General features: G+C 41.9%; 1 protein-coding gene across 1 annotated transcript; it reads right to left on the reverse strand.

Moving 5' to 3' along the window:
• Window positions 1-281: 281 nt before the first annotated feature.
• fgd6 (FYVE, RhoGEF and PH domain containing 6) lies at window positions 282-20,724 on the reverse strand. Its single transcript, XM_067490344.1, has 21 exons — window positions 20,465-20,724; window positions 16,884-18,918; window positions 13,268-13,376; window positions 11,268-11,335; window positions 11,113-11,143; window positions 8,265-8,416; window positions 7,565-7,721; window positions 6,946-7,033; window positions 6,321-6,371; window positions 6,146-6,204; window positions 5,987-6,058; window positions 5,291-5,359; window positions 5,085-5,168; window positions 4,678-4,757; window positions 4,432-4,534; window positions 4,205-4,351; window positions 4,021-4,123; window positions 3,718-3,812; window positions 3,477-3,605; window positions 3,243-3,391; window positions 282-1,798 (listed from the first exon to the last, which is right to left on the reverse strand). Exons 1-21 carry the CDS (start codon window positions 20,595-20,597, stop codon window positions 1,756-1,758), a joined length of 3,957 nt encoding a protein of 1,318 aa, XP_067346445.1. The 5' UTR covers window positions 20,598-20,724; the 3' UTR covers window positions 282-1,755.
• Between the last annotated feature and the right edge of the window lies 1 nt (window position 20,725).

Here is a 20,725-nt window from a genome sequence, read left to right on the forward strand (position 1 = left end):
TGAGGGAGGGGAAATAGAGCATGAAGCCACATTAAAATTCATGGGCTTGGCTTCATAAGTCACTTATGAAAATTACTTATCTTTCACTTCAGTGCTTTGACCATCACCTCCTAGACAAAGACCCAGATTTCCCCCCAACCCAATGCACAGAAATCCACACGACAGTCACTTTGCAATTAGGTAGCAACAGCAGTTTGTAATTAGGTTCTCTCTGCACAATACTTTGCATCCTTTGAATCAACAAAAGAGAAGAGAAGACAGTATTAATACAGTGGGCCAGATTAAATGTTTATATATGTTTTATTAAAAACTGTTGCCGGACAGTTTACAAACAGTTTATAGAAGACTCTAACTCTGATACAGTGGATGTTTACAAATGTTAACATACATTCACGTAGCTCCCGATTTGCATTTTTCCACCAGGCTGCTGTAGATATATGTCGCCAGCGTACGGATTTGTATGAGACATTAGAGCTCTAATGACATTTAACCGTTTTATTACTTTACTAAGAAGTATTGTTTGGGCTTTATAAATCTGTGGAATTTGCCATGATGGAGCAGTGCATTATATGACAACCTACCAAGGAAGAAACTTGATAAAATGACTACTTTTAAAGCTACAAACCACAGAGTAACATGGCTAGAAAGCGAGTAGTCGTGCTTACATTTGTACTTTTCTAGTGAAGTTCAAACAGAGCACCTATATTATTGCAATTTATCCCCAAAGAGGAGTTATAAGGCACAATGTCTGCAAATCATAAGCATCAAAATTTGAAGTGTTTCGAGTTCTACGTTCCACAGTATTTGCTCATAAAAAGCCCCTTTCATCTAAAAAGTTCTCTTTAAAAATAAAATATAACAAACCCTGACTCCCAAAAAAATAAGTGGCAGCCTGTGCTTTTCAAATAATAAATTTTCCTATTTTATAAATATTAGCTCTTGGCTTTCATATAAAAAAGGTCAATGTTAATTTTTATGTCCATATACACAGTTTCACCCATTCATTTCTAATGTGACAAAAAGGCAAAAATACAGTTTATTGGATGAAAAATATCTACATTATTCAATACATTTCCAGTTTACTCCAGGATGATGTTTTTAATCCATGGTTAAAATAGAAAATTATAGGAGTAAAATCTCTTAACCAGCGAGATCTTTCTAAAGATTAGAATATTAACTTCCTGTTTCTATGTAGAAGCCTGACTTTCACAGTAAAATAAAACCTTTGAGCAGACTTTAGCATTATAGTTTTTTTTAACATGATTTGTGTCTTTCAAATGCTAAATTGAGAGTTTTAACAGAACGAAATTGCACTGTAGATTTTAACATTTTGCCAAGTTCAATGTGCCTGAATGAAGGTGGACAGTTTAATATATTTAGTTTCACATAAAAACGATTCCTTCACCCAATTATCCCCAGACCTCGGACTTCCTAGGATTTTGTCAGGGCTTTTAATCGCCCTGACAACGGTTTGGTCTCACTTCCACACACGCACTTCTGGACTTGACTTTTGACCCACAGCTATGACTCAGTATTAGCTCTAACCTCAGGCTGCAGTGCGGAGCATCAGTAGCTGTTGTTGGTATAAAATATGTTCAGAGAAAACAAAACAGTCTGTAGTGTTTCTGTTTAATGTCAATAGTCCATCCGGAGTTTTTCCTGAGATGGAGACCACTGACCGGGGATCGATCGGGGGCATGAGTTGCCTTTCACCTGGCTCCGGCGCATAGATATAGCCCATAAAAAAATAAGTCATTACTGTTCAAGAATCATCGCCTCTTGGAAGGCCTCAATCCATCTAAAGAAAAAAAATACAAAACAGAAAAATTGAGAAAAAACATGAAATTGATCAAAATAACAATATAAATTTGCAATCCCAAAGATTTCATGAAATCGGGTCACAATAGAAATTTGACATATTGTCAAGCTGCTTGTTGTGGCCAAAACAATCCCGGTTTGCATGTTCTCCCTGTGTTTGCGTTGGGTTTTCTCCGGATACTCCGGTTCACTCCCACAGTCCAGGTTACTGCTGACTCTAAATTGCGTAAATGTGAGTGTGAATACTTGTCTGTCTGTGTATGTCTCTCTGTGGCCCTGGGACAGACTGGCGACCTATGCAGGGTGTACCCCGCCTCTCGCCTGGTGACAGCTGGCATAGGGTCCAGGCCCCCTGGGACCCACATAGGTTAAGCAGTGACAGATAATGGATGGATGGATGTGCTCTAAGGTTTTGGGACCAGTCACAGAATCTTGAGGTGCCCCAGTGTGTGCTCTGCACTTTTGATTAGCTTCACATAAAAGTGTGCGTGTAATTGCTGACTGTAATTTTACAGAATAATATTGAAATCCTTCCTTACATGGTTTTAACTGGTGAAACACGGGGAGGCTGTTTTTAAACTTTAAGCACAGGAAACGCTAAGTATTCGTCATCTTGCTATGCACCGACCCAGATGTTAACAAAACAAGAATGTGTCTATTTTTAGCATTTTTGAAACAAGAGGCTCCAGACCTCCAACTCCTGAAGCTGTAAAACTATTCACTATGTGCGGTGTGAAATCAGCTTCAGCTACTTTCATTGACCTATTTCTTTATTGTAGCAATATGTTTGGCTGCACTGTAAACAGGTGCAGTACACAGCTGCTGCTCTGTTGTGTCTGACAAAGCAGCTACTTAAGAAGCATTTGCTGCACTCTAACACCACACTTACACTTAACCACACACATGTCAAGATCAATGGGAGTTGTAATCTCAGGGATTCAAACTGTACTGTAAGGCCCGATCTGCCATTTCAGAAGCCTTGATGTTGAAATTAGTCTCCTTGTTTTCCAACTGTCCCTGACCTTTGCACTGCTGATCAGGTGTGTTCAGAATCAGAACCATCAGAAGCTGAAAGATACCAGTTCACTTAGTTTTCCCTGAGTCTACACTCATCCAAGGTGGTATCTTCCAGCTTCTGATTGGCTGCACCTGACCCAGGAAATCACTATGGAGGTTCTTGAGGAACTGGGCTGCTTACTGCTGCAATAACCACTAAGCAGAAAGGTATGCTGTTTCTACTTTGGATGCCTTTTGTGGTAGGGTTTCTCATCCGTCCTTTGTGCATAGCCAGTGGGAGGATAATTATTCCTTTGGGTGTTTTAATGTGGGCAAAAGTTACAGAAACAACATGACACACCCGCTGTGAACACAAACAGAATTTTAGAGTGAAGCCAGCTTCGTGTCATGTACTACATTGCTGATACCTCTGTGCAGTTGGGATGTCATCAGCTTTGAAGATGTAAAACAGCGTGTTTTTGTGGTACAGCTTAAACTGGAGCTTCTGAGCCGGCCCATTCTTTTCCTCTCTCAGGAAAAAACCCAGCAAAGGTTGACTTTCTAGTGCTGCAACATCCTGGAGGTGGGAAATAAATACTCAAGCGAAAGGCAGAAAAGCTACACTGAGCTTTTAAGGGAAGGAAATGAACAAGCACGAGTACCTCACTGGCAGCGTAGGTGTACAAGACTTTGTTCTTAATGACAAACCACAGCCTTTTCCACTGCTTCTTGCTGCCTTTGGATCTGTTTAAGTAACCACTCATGGAGGAGTTCTCTGTGTTGGCAGAAACCTGGGGGGGGGGGAGGGAAACAGCAAAAGACAAATGAATTTTCCTCACACCACAAGTAAATACAGTAAAATCACAGGAAATCTAGTGTATGAGGGTTTATTTTGTAGCTCACCTCTTTGAGTGCAGCAGGAATTTTCTTCTGTTTTCTAGTGAAGGAGAAGGCCCCAGACTTGATAGGAGAAACTGATGTTGAGGCACAGCGGTCACCTGGGGGAGACAAACCCAAAACATCAAATCTAGTAAAGATACCAAAACGAATGGTCTGTATCACATCAAATAGAGCTCTATGGTGCCAGGAAACAAAATATATAAGGATTTAGGATCATCTGATTGTTGTCTGTCTTCTTTACAGGAGAGAAAAAATGCTCTCACCACTAGACCTTAATTCTGATTAACTGCTGCAGGATTTTCTTACTGTTTTCCTGCAGTTTGGCAAAACAGTGATCACACACACGTGCTGGCTGGTTCTTCAAGTACTCCAGGTAGTACTTATTGGTGGAGCATGCCTGACACACCACCTATCCGACACATGACATTGTGATAAGAAGGGAGTTGAGACAATGTGCTGTTAGAGTAGTGGCAGCCATGGGGATACAAACCTTTCCGCAGGCTCGACAGTGATGTCTCCTCCAGGTTAGAGTAAACTCACAGGTGCAAATCATACACATGGTGGCTCTCAGGTCTGGAATCCAGATGGGAGCCTTTGAACCCAATGGGGCCCCGTTATCGCCAACGCCGTCTGACTGCTGTGTGACACAAAGAGTTAACATACGTGGTGAAATAATCTTAAAGTGACTAACACACCCACAGAGATAAATAGTTTTACCTCCTCCTGACTCCGACTTGATATGAAGGTGATTTTCTTCTTTGCGTAGTCGTCTATAGCCTTGGCAATGGCCTCCAGCCACTCGTCTCTCTCTGTAGCTGAGCTGCAAACGCAAAACACGGCAGAACCATCAGCAAGCAAGCAGCAGGTGGAATTGGCCTCACAAACACGACCGACTACAGAGGTTTACATTTCAACAACTGGATAATGTATTGTTACTGCAAGGTTCTAAGAATGAACACTGACCTGGCAGACAGGATGAAGGAGCGTTCAATGCTCTCGATGTTTAGCTCATTCTGATAGGCCTCCTGGCTGGGCTTGCTCACCTGGGGGAAGCCAGAATTCCATAAATAACCTCTGCAGCAAATGGGACGCGCCAATAATTTACTTTAGCCAGTGTTTCAGAGTAGATCAATGCTAGTGAATTTTTAGGAGGGTAGTACGAAAAACAAGCTGGAGCTATAATAATAAATATAGAATTATGAAAAAATAACATTAGAGTATGGAGGGGAAAAAAAAGCTTTTGGTTTCAAACAGAAACATGAAAGAAAGAGAAATGATCAGTGTACATTAATCCACTGACAGAGCACTGATTAAAAGATGAAAACATGAAGGACTAGAATAAAAAAAGGATTTCGCAATGAAGCTCTAACCTTCATTCCAGCCAGAGAGAGAACACTGTTGAGTTTATACTGGCCAGATTGGACCGGAGTGGTGTACATGAGTGCATCATTAAACTGGAAATAAAAACAAACACCTTGACAAATTAAACGAAACACAAGAAAGACAAATAGAAAAGCAAAAGTAGGATTCGTCAGACAATTTTCCAGACTAGGGTGCCAGTCCACTTATTGCTCACCAGAAAAAACATCCTAGGCTGCATGACTTTCCTGGACAGCTTCATTAGAGTGCCCTCTTTCAGAAACACCTGCGAACACGGACACGTTTGGACTTAAATGGAGATACTAAAGCATTTGTATTCAGTTGCTACACAATAATATTATATACCTCTAAAAAAAGATAATTGTACAATGTATGTATCTAGGTGCATGGGATTAATTAGTGTTCTCGAAAAAGTGGATTTAGCTTCAATGATGATTTTAAAAAATGGAATGAGGCACACGAAAAAGGCAGCTTCAACTAAGAGGTAGTTACAGGACAGGTGTATCATTTTTCTAATTGGTGCCCAACTCTTTTACTTAAAGTGATGATTTTCTTCTTATCATAATGTTCATTTCAAGTGGTGTGGTCACAATCCAGTCCCTCTGAGCAAAAATGGATTTGAATGTGTATCTAAAGCTAATATGAGTCTTCAAATCAAGAACATATCTTCTTCCCCAATTGAGGAGTGAGGATTTGGCTCCCTATCATTTACAGAGGAAGTACCTTTGCAGACCATCTGACAGAGAGTTCAAACACACAAATTCAAATCCTGTTGTTAATAGAGAACCAGCATCACCACGGAGTAGCTCAGTAAGCCGTAATTTTATGCAAATATCCTCTAAAGATAAGATAAAAGCAAAATATTAGTCCTGGCAGCATTTGTGTGACTTACCCTGCCTGGCTGGACAATCTCATGGTGACCATTGAGACTGTACTGAATCTGCATCAGCTTTTGAAAGTTATCCTACAAAACAACATAAGAGTTGAGGAGAAAAACGTGACAAAGCGTAAAGTGTAAAACGTAAAGCTTCAAACGCCATAAGGGGCTTACCCCTTGTTTCATAATGTCATTAGCATGGTTGGCCACTTCCTTTACGATACTGAGTGCAGCTGTGTGAAAAGGGGGAAAAAAACCTTAATGTTTGGCCAACATTCGCTTCATATACAGGAAAACGGATCAAATCATCCAGGTAGAAGCACATGGTGAATACTGTGCCTTGTCTAACCTTGGGTGTCTTTATAATCCTCAGAGTCCTCAGGGAGGTTTTTCAGATAATCTGGAGGAGAGAAAACCGGTTTTGATTTATCCAGAGAGAAAAACGGTCAATCAGAGTTTTCAATTAAAACGTACACGACTGGCAAAAATCGACGAGCCAAAAGTTTTTATATATGCAGACCAAAATGATGTGCTTATCAAATTTTCAACTGTCCCGTACAACAATAGCAACTATTTTTGCAATATATTGTGCAGAATATGCATGAGAGAAAATAACTGCTGTAGATCTTGGAGCCACAGAGATGGTAAAGTGAGATGTAATTTCCTTCTTTGAAATATAAGAATATAAGAGTTCTCTTCCAAATTCCTAGTTTTCCACATGGAGACAGCGTTCATATTATTTGAAATATTAAAATCGGGTGAATTTGTCCTCAGTTTTCAGTGATTATCCACTGGATGTCAGTGTGGCACCACAACCCAAATTCAGTCAAAACCGAGAGACACTGTTTGAGTAAAGTCCAAATTTCATTCACGTCCCGCCAATAAAACAGTGTTGTAATTTAATAAACCCTTGAACTGAAGTGTGCAGAGAACAGGCCAGAAGTAGGATTGAATGTGTGTCAGATTGTTGGTACCTGTGAGCAGCAGCTGGTACTGCGGGATCCTCTGCACTGGTTTCAGAAGGTAGTGCTTCAGGGCCAGGCTGGCACATCTCGGACTCATCTGAGACAAAGGAAACACAAAGTTATATTTATGCTCGTCTGCGAATACACAAACACTGAAGCCTGAGAGCAAGTGATGCAGATAATAGTAACATTTCTGATGGCTGCTACTAATGCAGGGGATACTGGGCTAGAGCTGCAGATGGCCAACCTACAGTCTGAAACTGAATTTAGCAGATAATGTCACATTAACAATCTATTTTACAAAATTTGTTTGTGGCATTGATGCAATGAGTTTATTGAGTTGTATGTTGTTTACGTGTAGAGTTTGATTCAAGCCTGTTAAAATGTTAATTTAGTTTCCCGAAAAAATAGATTTGGGGCTTTTTTAGCTTTACAAATGAAGAAAACTTGATGACATATTTATGAACCTTTAATTGTGAAAATAGCTGTTACCCACAGCTCTAATGAACAATTATGTATTAAACGTGATTAAAAAAAATGGATATCCCAGCTTTCACCGTAAGTAGCCTTAATAACACACGCACACACACACACTTTAACACACCCACATACGTAACTGTGGCTCTACCTCAAATTCTTTGACTACAGCAGCAAAGGCAGGGTTTTTCCTGCACTGTTCGTCCAACAGAGCCACGTTGTTGTCAAATTGACGGATGTAGGTGGAGTACATCTTCAGGTACGGACCCTTCTGGACAAAGATGTCTGACAGTCTCTGGTGATCACTCCTGTAACCAGAATCACAGAACGAACTTCTTTCATTCAGTGAAATATGATAAATGAAGGCAAAAAGGTCAGTTGCTTATGCTTACTGGGAACTTTTAATCATTAACTATTCTTCCTGTATCAGATTTTCTCTTTATTGTGGTTCCATTTAATAGTGTGCTCTGAAAAACTCCTTTTTTGTACAACAATTACTCTACTTTTAATTTTGGGCCATCATTCCTGATAATTCCTGGATTTTACTTAAATGTTCTGCAACATTGCTCAGATTTAATGAAGCAGGGGAACATCCTAAAAGTTCAGATGATCTCAGATGTTAGGAATTGTCTAGGGAAATGCAAAGCATGCAAAACTGATATGTGGAAAAATAGGTGATTGCACCTGAACTGTCCATTAAAAGACACTGAGTCATTATATCAAATGGTAATGCATCCGTGTTATGTGACTTAAATAGTATGATAAAATTCCATGTATGACATATCCTATGGGAGCCCTACTGTCACCACAAAGGGGCTTTAAACCTCTATTATTATAACAGAGTGAAATACCAGTGTGCCACTCTCTCCTCCAGTTCTCTCAGCAGGTCTCTGTTGAGTTGGTAAAGTTGTGGAAGGTAATATAGGATCTGATTGAGGATCCGCTCATCCACCACAGGCTTCCCATTCTGACGGGTTGCTTTGGCAACAGCATCCCTAAAATCCTGAAGAAACACACAGGGTTAATTTGAAATCATCACTCGCACACACACACACACACACAGGGTGGAGTAAAACATGACAACATACTTTATTGCAGCTGAACAGGAACACCTGGCTATCACCCCATAAAGTGCCCCCTCCTCCACCCACACCTCTGCATGGATCTCATGACACAAACACAGCTGTGTCAGCACTTTGCCCAGGCTGCCAACACAAACATCCACCTGGAAGGAAGCAGGGAAAACACGCAGGATCACAAAGTCCTGCTTCACTGTCTCTGTCTTGCCCACACATTTACACTTTGCTCAAATGTCACATTTAGGCTAAGAACAAAGATCCCTCAACAATAAAAGACCAGTAATGAGTGACAACACTCACACACAGTATCCAACCTAACTGTCGGTGAGATGATTCTTTTAGAGCATGTTCACATGTCCATTTCCCCATGGATTTAAAACTGGACTGTCTTAAAAAGTATTGTACAAACTACTAGGTTCTACCGCTAAATGCCTTAGAATGTCTTGCCACACATTCCCAACAGAGCAGTACATCTATTATAAGCACCCACAGTGTTTGTATGATGTATGCTCGCACTATGAGAAGTAGTTTATATTAAGTAAGTTCTTCAATTATAAATCACAAAAAGGAAATATAATACATTCATTTGTCTTAATATTCCCAACACACTCGTGGGAAGTTGGTCAAGACTTTAAAACATGTAAAAATATTTCAACACATCTTTCCACAAGTATGCACACATTCACCAACCCACAAACCCACCTGCACACACACACACACACACACACACACACACACACACACGATTATCTGTGGCGTGTGTGAATGGAGGTCGTCTCTGTGGTCTGAGGAAGCAGCTGTTGCTAGGCCACGCTGTCTGCCGACACAGAAAAATGCAATCTGACTTCTTTTCTTGGACAGAGCTTTGTGCTTCACCCTCTCCTGTCGGGCACAGGTCAACGTTTTCTGCTAATCCTTTGGTGGTTTTACTACACCACCTAAGGATTAGCAGTCTAAGGCCGACAGACAGGTGAACCCACACCATATCTGCGTGGGTTGCCTGAACCCTCTCACCTTCTTTGGCATGTGTGTAGACTCAGTTAGCAGTATATTAGAAATGCCTAACTCAAACTGATAGAGTCCTGCAATAAAGAATCCCCTTGACGAGTAACATGGTTATTCTAAGTTAGTGAAACTCCGCTCAGTATAGCACAACAGCAGCAGTAGCGACAACCCCCCAACTGATGATACGGTTTAATTAACACCTGTATCATCAGTTTCAGCAATAACATTATTATCTTTATAATAAAGGATTCTTTATTAGGAACGTTGCTTTTTTTGTGCATCTATAAAACTGCCAACTAACCCTGTACATAAACAGCTTCCACACGTTTCACAAACATGAAAAAGAGCTCGACAAAGAACCTAAAAGTTACTAATGCCAAAACCTGATTGTTTAAGTGTTTTCCCTCAAAAGATGTCCAGTAAGTAATAGTAACGTTTTAACCAAGCCAGATTAGATCTGAGATAAATATTGTCTTTCTGTGCATGTTTGCTCCACTTGTGAGTGACATTAGGTAACGTGGCCCGTTTCTGGAAGGTTAGCTGTAACAAAAGTGGTCTGTGGAGGAACTGTTTTGTTGGAGACTTTAAAGGATAACTTGGGTCATTTTGTAAATGAATCGAATTGTCCACAATCACCATACAGACACAAACTAACACGGCTTATTTCTTTATTCTAAAAGAGGCGATAACATATTTCTAACACACGTTGCCCTGCAGCCGGCTTTGTAGAGTTTGCAGGTTCTCCCTGTGCTTGCGTGGGTTTCCTCCAGGTACTCTGGTTTCCTCCCACAGTCCAGGTTATTGGTGACTGGTGATTGGTGAATTGTGTGAATGTGAGTGTGAATGCTTGTCTGTCTGTGTATGTCTCTCTGCGTTGGCCCTGATATAGACTGGCAACCTGTCCAGGGTGTACACAGCCTCTCGCCCAGTGACAGCTGGGATAGGCACCAGCCCCCCGCGACCCTGAACCGGATAAGCAGGTTAAGATAATGGATGGATGAATTTGCCTCACATGCACTGAATCTGAGTTTTCACATCAGTTTGAACAATACCGTGACTCCTACAATGTTATCAATATTATCAAACCTACAGCATAGACGTGTAAATCCAGACTGTAACCCAATCATACATATGCCATTAAAAGACAGTGTTACTTTACCAGGATGGTAAATAAAAATAAAGTTGGAAAATCAGCAGGTTACCAGAGCCAACCCAACAGTCAACCGATGACCCATTAATAATTTCACTTTTTTACCAACTCGTGCTTCTATTTTCATGCCTAAAACATAAACATTGTACTGACAGTGTTCCTGTGATGGGACTGACCAAATCATCTCCTGTCTAGTTGTGGCCATGGCCCCACGAAACCAAAACACTCCAACACAGCAACTTTAAGGGCGTCAACTGTGCTTAACTGCATTATTGAACTTTGTGCAAGCACTTCAGTCAACAAAGAGCTCATTAACTTGTGTGAATGATTTGGAAAAAGCTTTGATCATCATTCACAACAATCAGAGTCTGCGTAACAAAACATACAGTAAGATTTATTATGTCAGGCATTACTTTCCCTCTGCTTGACAAAACAGGAATTATGAAATGTAAATTAGACACTTACTATGTGAAGAAGCTTCAGGACATCCACAAATCTGATTTAAAAAAAGGCAGCAATGCATCAGTAAGACAACCAAACATCACAGCACATTTTGGAATTGCAGTAAAAAAAGCTTCTTAGTCATATATGCGTTTCCACTTCATTATCAAATCACTCACACTTTCTCCGAGCTCATAATCTCCTGGGCGATATGCACCACTTTCTTCCTCTTCATCTCATCCTCTTGCTGAAAGAGCAAAAACACAAACAGTCAGACGACGCCACAGAGATTCAATCTCCAACCTTCCCAAAACACTTCACTCGTCACTCACAGGCTCGTTGCAAATCACCATGATCGCTGGGTCCGGCTGCAGTTTTAAAAACCATCAGGACTGAGTTTACAGCCTTTCAAACAACAGCTCAATCGGGCCTGAAAGTAGAGCAGCAACCCCCCCCTCGTCTCTGTGTCTCCCTTCTGGTGTGTGTGGTTGAATGGTAATGGGGTGGTCTCTCAGGGAGTTAATTTGGACAGCAGCCTTGGCCTAAGCCGGAGTGAAATGTCGTACTGGTCCTATTGGAGCCAGCGTTTCTGATACCCTGGACTACAAGGGGCATCAGACACAGGTGCTGACGGTATTATGGAGAACGGAAAAAACTGTTTCAGTCATTGAGTGAGCTATTTCTGAACCGGTAACCTCTCTGTGTTTGCTCACCATCCCCCTTTCAACACACGCACTTCTGCAAAGCTGGGACAGAAAACAAACACACTTGGCAGCATGCTTGCAAACAATTTCCATTGGCTGCAGCGATATCAGGGTCCACTGTAATCTGTAGACTAATTTTATATGTTCACATCATGCTTGAAGAGAGCTCAAAGTTATTTCTTTGTTACAGCTGCTCTGGCATTTTGCTTATTTATGACCCGGTATTAGTAATTGTAGCACTTGTGAATAAAAGTCACTATGAGGCACATTAAGGTACCACATCTTATTTTATGTTTGTGTCCTTTCAGCTTATCCCGTGACTTCAGGGTCACCACAGCAGATCATTGTCCGCATGCTAATCTTTTCCTTTCCTGACCCAACCCTCCCCAATTTCTACCGGGTTTGGAGCGGCACTGCACAGCTGGGGATGGGGATGGGATCGTTTGGGGTTCAGTGTCTTGCCCAGAGACGACTGCCTTACCACCCGAGCTACAGCTGCTCCCAAATCTTCTAAACTTAAATGTGGCTGCTTACATTGTTTGGAAAATGGATCAGGGAAACATGAAATGGAGGGAACAAATGATCACTGATACATAAAGGAAAAAATAAATTTTTTTATAGGGCTGTCAATTCTTTATTTGAAAAGTAGTCACAGATGTTAAACAAGTGTAGTGGAGTAAAAGTACCTTATTTACTTTTGTTGTGGTGAAAAGTGCAGGACTGAGTCAATGACTCATTCCCCCACTGAATAAATATTGCTACCCTGCAAAAAGCATGGCAACATTTTTCTGCATTGACTGAACATTTAAGGCTACGTTTATCTGACCTTTTCTTCTTACGGATGCGGGTCAACAAGTTTGTGTGACAAATGTCAAACCTAATGCACAAAGTGTGTTTGTATTTTGAAGATTTTTCCGTGTTAAAAATATAGGTGTAACGACCAAAAAGATAAAAGAAAGTCTAAAAGGAGCTGCAGGAAAATATACATTGTGCTGTACAGTGTAACATGCTCATTAGCTTAATATTTTATTTGGTTAAAATAAATTAGGACTGAAATCACAATTATTGCTGATATAAACAAGAAAATGATAAAAATTAAAATTCAATTACGTGAGTGTTTTCACGTATGTTAATAAATAAAAAGCTGTTTCTGTTCACTACTGTTTAGTTTTGAAAGAAGCAATTTTTAATTTCAACAATCCAGCTGCAACAGAAAAACCATAACAAGTTTTACCAGATGACTGTTATAATCATTAAACTCCACAGGTGCAAACTGACGTGTGGTGGGATAGTACCAAATGAAATATTTATTGGCTTTGTTACAGCGTAAACACGCACATAAACTACCTGTCATCAGGAACTGGCAAATGTTTCTGTTTCAATTTTACACATGACTAATCACATCACCACTTCACAGCCACTCAACAGCTGTGTAATGGCTGAATTCCCCATTTGTCAGAAAGGGAGGTGATTACCTGTCTGTCTGCCTCATCCAGGGGCTCCTTGCTGGAGGTGGAGCTGTTGTCTTCATCTGAACTGTGGATCTCATCCTCCTCAGAGTGGATGTCCTGCCTCAGCCAGCCGCTGCTCACCGAAACAGAGTCACCACACATTCGACACAACAAACAGAAACAGACACTGTAAGTGGTCAAAGAAAAGATTAGCTGGCAAACACACAACAACGTAGCTTTGCTTAGAGAGGAATTGTTTAAATTTGTGAATGAGAAACAGGCCAGGGTGGGAGAGGAGTGTTTGCTCAGAAAAACCCTCCCTGGATAAATAATGATAAAAGAATGTGTCATGAGAAGGTTTGTGCAATACAGAGGATAAAGTGACCACACAATAATGGTCTTATGAAGCGTATGAGTCAGTACAAGAGATCTTGCATAAGGAAAATACAATTACACTGTGACAAATTCAACATTATCACTTAACTAGTTGGATTGAGTAAAATGTTTACATCCATAGTAGGAAACAAGACTGCTCAATCAGGAGTCAGCAAGGCGAGAAAAGACATTAAAAATAATCAAAAAAGTATTAGTAGTTGCAGCCAAAATTACTATTACTGCACCATAGATGTACACTACTGATGTTTGTGTGGAAGGCAGTAGGATATTGTGTTCGGATTTTTCCAAAATACGCTTTTGTTCTACATTCTATTTCTTTTACAAAGAAGTGGTATGAAGTAAATTCTAGCACATTATTATGGATTAAAGACTATTAATTAATTTGTGCTTTGGTAATTTCTCATTAATGCTTATTTCAATTTGCTAACCAAACCAATCATGGATCAACCGATAAAATAATCAGTAAATCAACAACAACGACAACAACAAAAAACACTTATGAAGTAATATTAGCAAAGGAATGTAAAACATATCCCTGCTGTGTATATCTGCCCTGCTGCTGGCAGCATCACAACACTTCACACAAACAGCATCGCATGCCAGGTTAGTACAAGCAGCAACATGTGTGTGTGCTCCTAATGTTTTTATCCACCTCTCATAGTCTGTCCTGTACAATTCTGCCGTCTTATTTTGACGACAGATGAACTGGGATTTTTACAAATGCTTAAATAAAGTGTTGGTTAAAGTATTATTTCCTCCCCGTTATCACATTCATTGCTTGTCCTTTCCTTACACCAATGTGTGTATACTGGCCTGTAGGGCCCGTAGATGTTCTATTTTGGCTTGGAAGGTGATGGCTCTGAATCAATAAGGAAAGCCAGTGGGAAACCAAGAATTCTCACATTTCATCTCCCTCTTACCAGCAGGAGCCAACTCTCCGCACTTCCTTGTTTTTCTTACATGCCTCTTGACAATTTCTGAACATCTTTCTCCTTTATGCTTTCTCTATAGTGAACATTCCTGCACACTGGGTCGGACACAGAGCAGCATTTGTTTACAGCCTGAGGCTACTTGCACAGACTTAACAAGTTCAGATGCCTGGAAAACACGACAGATATACAGCCTGCTGCCCCCTTGGGATACCAGACAGAATTAAGAATCAGAGTACGTCTTAATTGTTTTACCTCAGCGTCACCTAATACGGCCCTGACTTCATCAAATGCAGTGCCCCAGTGGGGAAAATAAAAAACAGGAACTATGGCATCTGTCATGGGAACAGCTCCTCATCGCAACACTTAAAAATCTGAATAACCTGAATGTGGCTTGGTTGTAACTATTCAATTAACACTTATAAATAATTGTAAACCAGCCAGTTGTGGATAGTCAGCTCGCTTACAATCACAGAAGATTTTGACAATTTGAGTCACAGTTTGAGTCATTTACCAGTGAAAATAGCAACGATTCTCATATTGTAGCTTCCTGAAGCTGCTCTGATCACTGAATGCTAAAATGATTATCTCTAACCTGAATGAGGTTGGTTGTAATAATAAACCCACACATAAATATCATTCCATTCTACAGTTCCCATCTAGCTACAATGAGCATTTCAGCTTCTTTTAGCTCATTGTTTTAGTTTGGTGGCCTGCAACTTAGTGTTTGTTTAGGTTCACTCTGAATCTTCTCTCAGTCAAAGCTGAATATGACGTGTTTACAACTTATTCCACTGTCCCAAATTCCCCTAAATCAATAAATACACAAAGATACATAAATCAATTATATATAAATCAATTAGCGCAGCTTTAAATATTTGGATACTCGTTGCATGTCATTGTAAACTGAATTATTATTTTGGTTCAACAAAACCAGCTATTTCAAGATGGCTGGCCTCTGTAAATTTGTTTTGGGTATTTTTCACTAATTAATCGCATTTCATTACAACATAAAAAGTTACAAGTAATTTCAGCTTGCAGCACTGATCAAAATGATCCTAAACATTTAACCTGCAGTAAAGGGCTTTTGCATTTTTGCCAGAAAAACTTAAAAATAATAACAGACTTCTGCTAAACTGGGTGCACGGTTAGTGTGTGGTTGGAGCCAACACACAACTGAACAGATTTTGGTTGTAATCCAAACCTGCAAGTCATGGAACAGCAAGTTAGAAGCCTGTTCTGCACTGGAGGGGGTGTTACAGTAATTTATTCATCTATGCAATATTTGTTCATCTTCCCACAGTATATCATGCCCTATTTCTTTAACGCATTGCTGTAACTGCTTTTTTGGTGTAAAATAATCAAAAGGGGAATCATCTGTTAATTGTCTGGCCATCACAACAAAACTGAGAAAACTGGTTTAATGCAGTTAGGACGAAGCTGAACAGTGCAAGGGCGGCAGGCTGAGGAGGAGGAGGCTGGTGGTTGCTGGAGGTTTATTTTCCCTGTTCTACAGAGTTGTGTGGCGTTTCTGCGATTCTCAGACATTTCCTGCCGTGGCCACTGAAAATAACCCACAGGAAAACAGTCTGACCTGCTGCACATCAATGCTCTATTCAAATTCAATGCCACGGGTTCACAGGCTTACTTGCAGACTCTTGTAAATACAAACCACTTGTGTCACCTGTGCAACCTGCTGGACACAGCAGTTCCCACGCTGAAGCTAGAGGTCACCTGAAACTGCAGGGTGCCAGCAGGGGTGAACGGGTTTACAGCAAATCTGGTCCTCAACCTACATCAATACTGAGAGTTTTGCCCTTTGACTCTCTTTTCTATTACAGCGATTGATGTTTCTGACTTGCATAATAAAAAGACATGACACCTGTAAGTGTGTTCTTCCATTCAAAGAAGAAAATTATTAAGTGTTTTGTTAACTGACCAGAAAAATTCCCCATTTTTTCTTCATTAAAGCTTCCAAAATGTGAGGGTCTACTCTTTTAAGTCGCTGTGCCTGGAATATTTTCAGATATTGGACTGATACACAGAAAAAAACTAAACAATTACCTAAGTAACAATAAATATAAGTTACAGGTCCCTTGTGAAATAGGATTAAGGCCCTGAGCATGAAGCAAACATTCCCAGTTTGTGTCTCCATAGTGACCCTTGTTGCATGGGATTCTTTCTCTCTTGTGTAATTTTTTGTCATGTTCCTGCCTTTAATCTCTCTAATAAACACATAAAATGCCATGAAATACCATCCACTAATTGAAAAATATTTACAAACTTTGAAGCACACTTTCACCAAAAGACCTTACCTCTCATATTCATGGTCTGGGCATGTGTGATAAGGGTCCTGCACTTCATAGATGTCTGAATCAGCTGTATCTGGGTCATGAGGCCAGCCCAGCCTTGCACTGTGAAACGGCAGATTCATATACTCTGGGATCTCCTCGTACAGAGGAACGTTCTCATACTCCACTGATCCCTCGACACCTTGTTCGCATATATCAGCCTCCCCTATGCAGCTTTTGGGTCGCTCCCGGCTTCTCTCCCCCTGGTTAGACTCCACGGTTGTGCAGTCAAGCGACTGCCCACCCTTGACCAGCAGCTTTGGCAGCAACTTTACAGACAGCCTGAGCTCCAAAAGCTTCCGGAAAGAGAGGCTCCTCTTTTGAGAGTCGGTGCGAGTAGCAAGGTCGGCTGCAGAGAAAGACTGCGCCCTCTGCTTGCCCCCCAGTGCTGGAGTTCGGCTCTTTGGTGGCACACTGCTCCTGGTTGGCATCTGCCGGCTAAAAAAGGTCACGGAGGGTCGTGTGAAGCGCCAGGATGTTTTCTCCTGAGGGGGGGCAGGCAGCTCCCTCATGGGGGTGTTAGCATGTGGAGGTGCAGGAGGGCAGACGGAGGGTGGAGGAGGTGCTGGCAAGCTGTGTCTCTGAGGTTTTCTGGGTGGTGCCCTTGGAGATGGCTCATCCTCAGCAGAAAAGGCCTTCTTCATGTTAGCCAGAGGTCGGCAGCCGAGTTTGACCTGTTTAGGGAGGCTGTGAGTGATCGGGTATCGCTCAAAGTCCCCGTACCCATCCTCTTCATCCTCCTCCACCCGGTGCTCCTGGCTCTCTAGTTTGTTGCTCATGGAATTAGATTGTGAAAGCAGGTCTAAAGAGTGGGAGGTGTTCTTGTTAAGAGGGGAGGGTGTGTGGACTGTTCTGTGGAGGTGCGGTGAGAGAGAGGTCTGTCGAGGAGGTGGGACGGGTGCATCTGTCTCATCTTCTTCCCCACCTGAGGCCCTCAGGAGTAACAGATCACCCCTTGTGTCCTGTTTGATCTCCTCGCCCTCTGAGCTGAGAGCCTCTTGCATCTCAAGCCCGTGTTTCTGCTCCTGTGTTGCCTGATCCTGAGCACCACCCTCCACACCATCCTGTCTCACCAGGGCTGGTTTCTTAAGTTTACGTGGGTGAGGGACAGGGAGAGGCTTACTGGGGGCAGCGGGGACATGCAGATCAGGGTGTAACCTTATTGGAGATATTTTGCTAATAGGCTGTGGCTGAACTAATTCTGCAGATGACTCGGGAGGAGTGATGCTTGAGAAGATAATGATGCTGCCTGCAACATCACAGGCCAAATTTGAGTCTGCTACAATTGTGTTTTGGGCCTCAGTCTGTACATCTACTGTTGAAACATCAGGCTCAGCAACAGCACTTTCCTGATGTTTCACGGTCTCGGAGGTTGTCGTCTTCTGCTCCTCAGTCCTCTGTGCCTCTTTGCAAACCTGTCTCCTAGCCAGGTGTCTCCGTCTTTGAGGTTTATCCCTGGGCTTTTTGCTAATCTCTCCACATTCATCCTTCTCTACAGCCACTCCTTCTTCTTCTGCTTTTTGCTGCAGCCTTGTCTCTGTGAACGCTTCTGTACAAATGCCATTCTGCAACAGTTCTGTGTGCAAATCACTCCCAGTCTCAGTTAAAGATCCATTTTCTAGGCAGCCCTCAAGCCCACAGGAGTAGGTGGGAATGATGTAAGCTGAATTACGTTTGCTGGTCTCTGATAGAATCCCATTTTTGGAGTTGAGAAGTGAGAGGCTATCATCCAAGGCTTCCTGCTGTTCCTGAGCTAGGATAAGGGGTCCACTGGGTTTGGGTGTTGGGGATGAAACAGGGGGAGAAGAGGATGTGGATTTGTGGAGGCATGGTTTGGGGGCAACAGCCGGTTTTGTCCTCTTGAGAGTGGCAGGGGAAGGCTGGGAGATGGCCGACGTCTGGGTGAGCAGACCTGGTTTGGGGGCGATGGGAGGGGGAGAGGGTTTAGCAGCAGCAGCAGGGAGTTTAGGTTTAGGAGCTAATGGCGGTTTCTTCACACCTGCATGTAAAGAAAAGAGAGATGATTTCAGAAAAGTATTCACTCATGTCCTTTCAAATGAATCATGGTGAAGCGGCAGCACATCTTGCTTCATAGAAACGGGGACAGCTGTGAGGTGTGGTTGAGGCTCAGGTCAAAAAGTCACTGGTTGGTGCAATGTGTGAAACACACTCACACCTAACAATCAGCTTCTTAAAAATCCAGTTTTCTTGAATGAAGAATTCGTATTTATTACATGGGAATTAACTGAAAGCTGAGCAGTACCTGGTCTTACATCTCACTTGTTGCATGTTTGTTCGTACACAATACTTTGATGAAGTACACAAATAGACAGAGCATTTCTGTTTCTGAATGACTCCTTGAATTAAAATACGAAATAATAGAAATGAAGAACACATTCCAACACCTAGTGGAATTAGAGGTAGATCCGATTGGATGAATAAAGCTGTGGGCAGAAAATAGTCTTTTCACTACTAAAAAGCTGTAAATTGAGATTGTAGGCCACATTTTCCGCTCTACTGGCTGAAACTCTTGGCTGGCCGACACCACGAGAAGTGGAGTCATCGAGCGGATGTTTCCAAAAAGGCCAGCAACCCAAAAAAAAAAAAAAAAAAAAAAAAAAACGCTCTTCCCCCGATACATGCTGCATCAAGCCTCGCTCCAAACTCCGTTCGTGGAGAAAGATTTTGCCTCACAAATTAACATTAACTCAAAAGTGGCGGACGTTAATTCCTCACCGAACCAAACGTGGGGGGGGGGGGGGACAGTTTTACAATTTCTCAGAGAGGAGTCGAACTTTAGGAAGTGCGTCTCATACTCACACGAGCCGAAACGGCGATGAGCAGCCAGGATGAGTCTAAAACGCGACACTGCTCTTTTCTTGGCGTTTTCGTTAAACAGTCCGAGTTGCCAAAACGAACTAAAGTCACAATCAAAGTTCAGGCACCAATTCCACGGGGAGACAGCAAACTGTGGTTCGGTTGAGCGGAAACTCGCCTCAGGTTTTTTTTTTTTTTTTTAAACACAACGGCAGGTATCCCGACTAAAAACCCGTGGGCAACGTGGAAAGAAACAACCGGGGAAACCGTGCAGCAAACGTCCAGTTTGGGGGGAGGACGTCACTTTAATGTAACGCTTGTAATGAGACGGTCACTTTATTTGCTGCATGAACAGCAGGACAGATGTGTAAAGACAAAGGATTCCACTCGCTCGCTGTGCCTGTGTTAATAACAAAGGGACAGGGTGTGTGTGTGTGTGTGTGTGTGTGTGTGTGTGTGTTATAGTGTTTTTAAAGAAAGCACTGAAACTGAACTCGAGTCCTTTTTCTGCCTTTTGGAAAGCTGTTATTAAGACAAACTGTAATTACTGTAACGTTGGCGTCGCTGCGCAAAAACACAGGGCTGCTGTCGCCCGTTATAACATCGGAATTGCATTTTTCATCTGCGGATAGACTCAAGGTTATTTGGGCTTAACGCTGGTTTTAGCTGGTAAAAACAGTAGTTTGCACAGCAGGGCTCTGCTAACTTTGCTCCCTCACGAAACAAACCTGTGCTCATGACTCCCGACTTTCTTCTTTCTCCATGAGTTAATTTACTTTCAATGGAGCTGCGAGACAATCTGCGTTTTTTCCCTCCTTCGACACCATTGTCAGTTTGACGGCAACTCCAGTGTGAAAACATGTAGGTCCATTGCCGATGTCCTTTATCTCTCCAGCGGATTCACGGATGAACTCTTTGCGCCTGTTGCTTTTTCCATTTTTCCCAAAGTTTTCGGCCACGGTGCTTTTCCCAACACTGTCAAGTGGAAC

Source organism: Channa argus, chromosome 21 (genome assembly GCF_033026475.1).
Source record: "Channa argus isolate prfri chromosome 21, Channa argus male v1.0, whole genome shotgun sequence".
Lineage (NCBI taxonomy): Eukaryota > Metazoa > Chordata > Actinopteri > Anabantiformes > Channidae > Channa > Channa argus.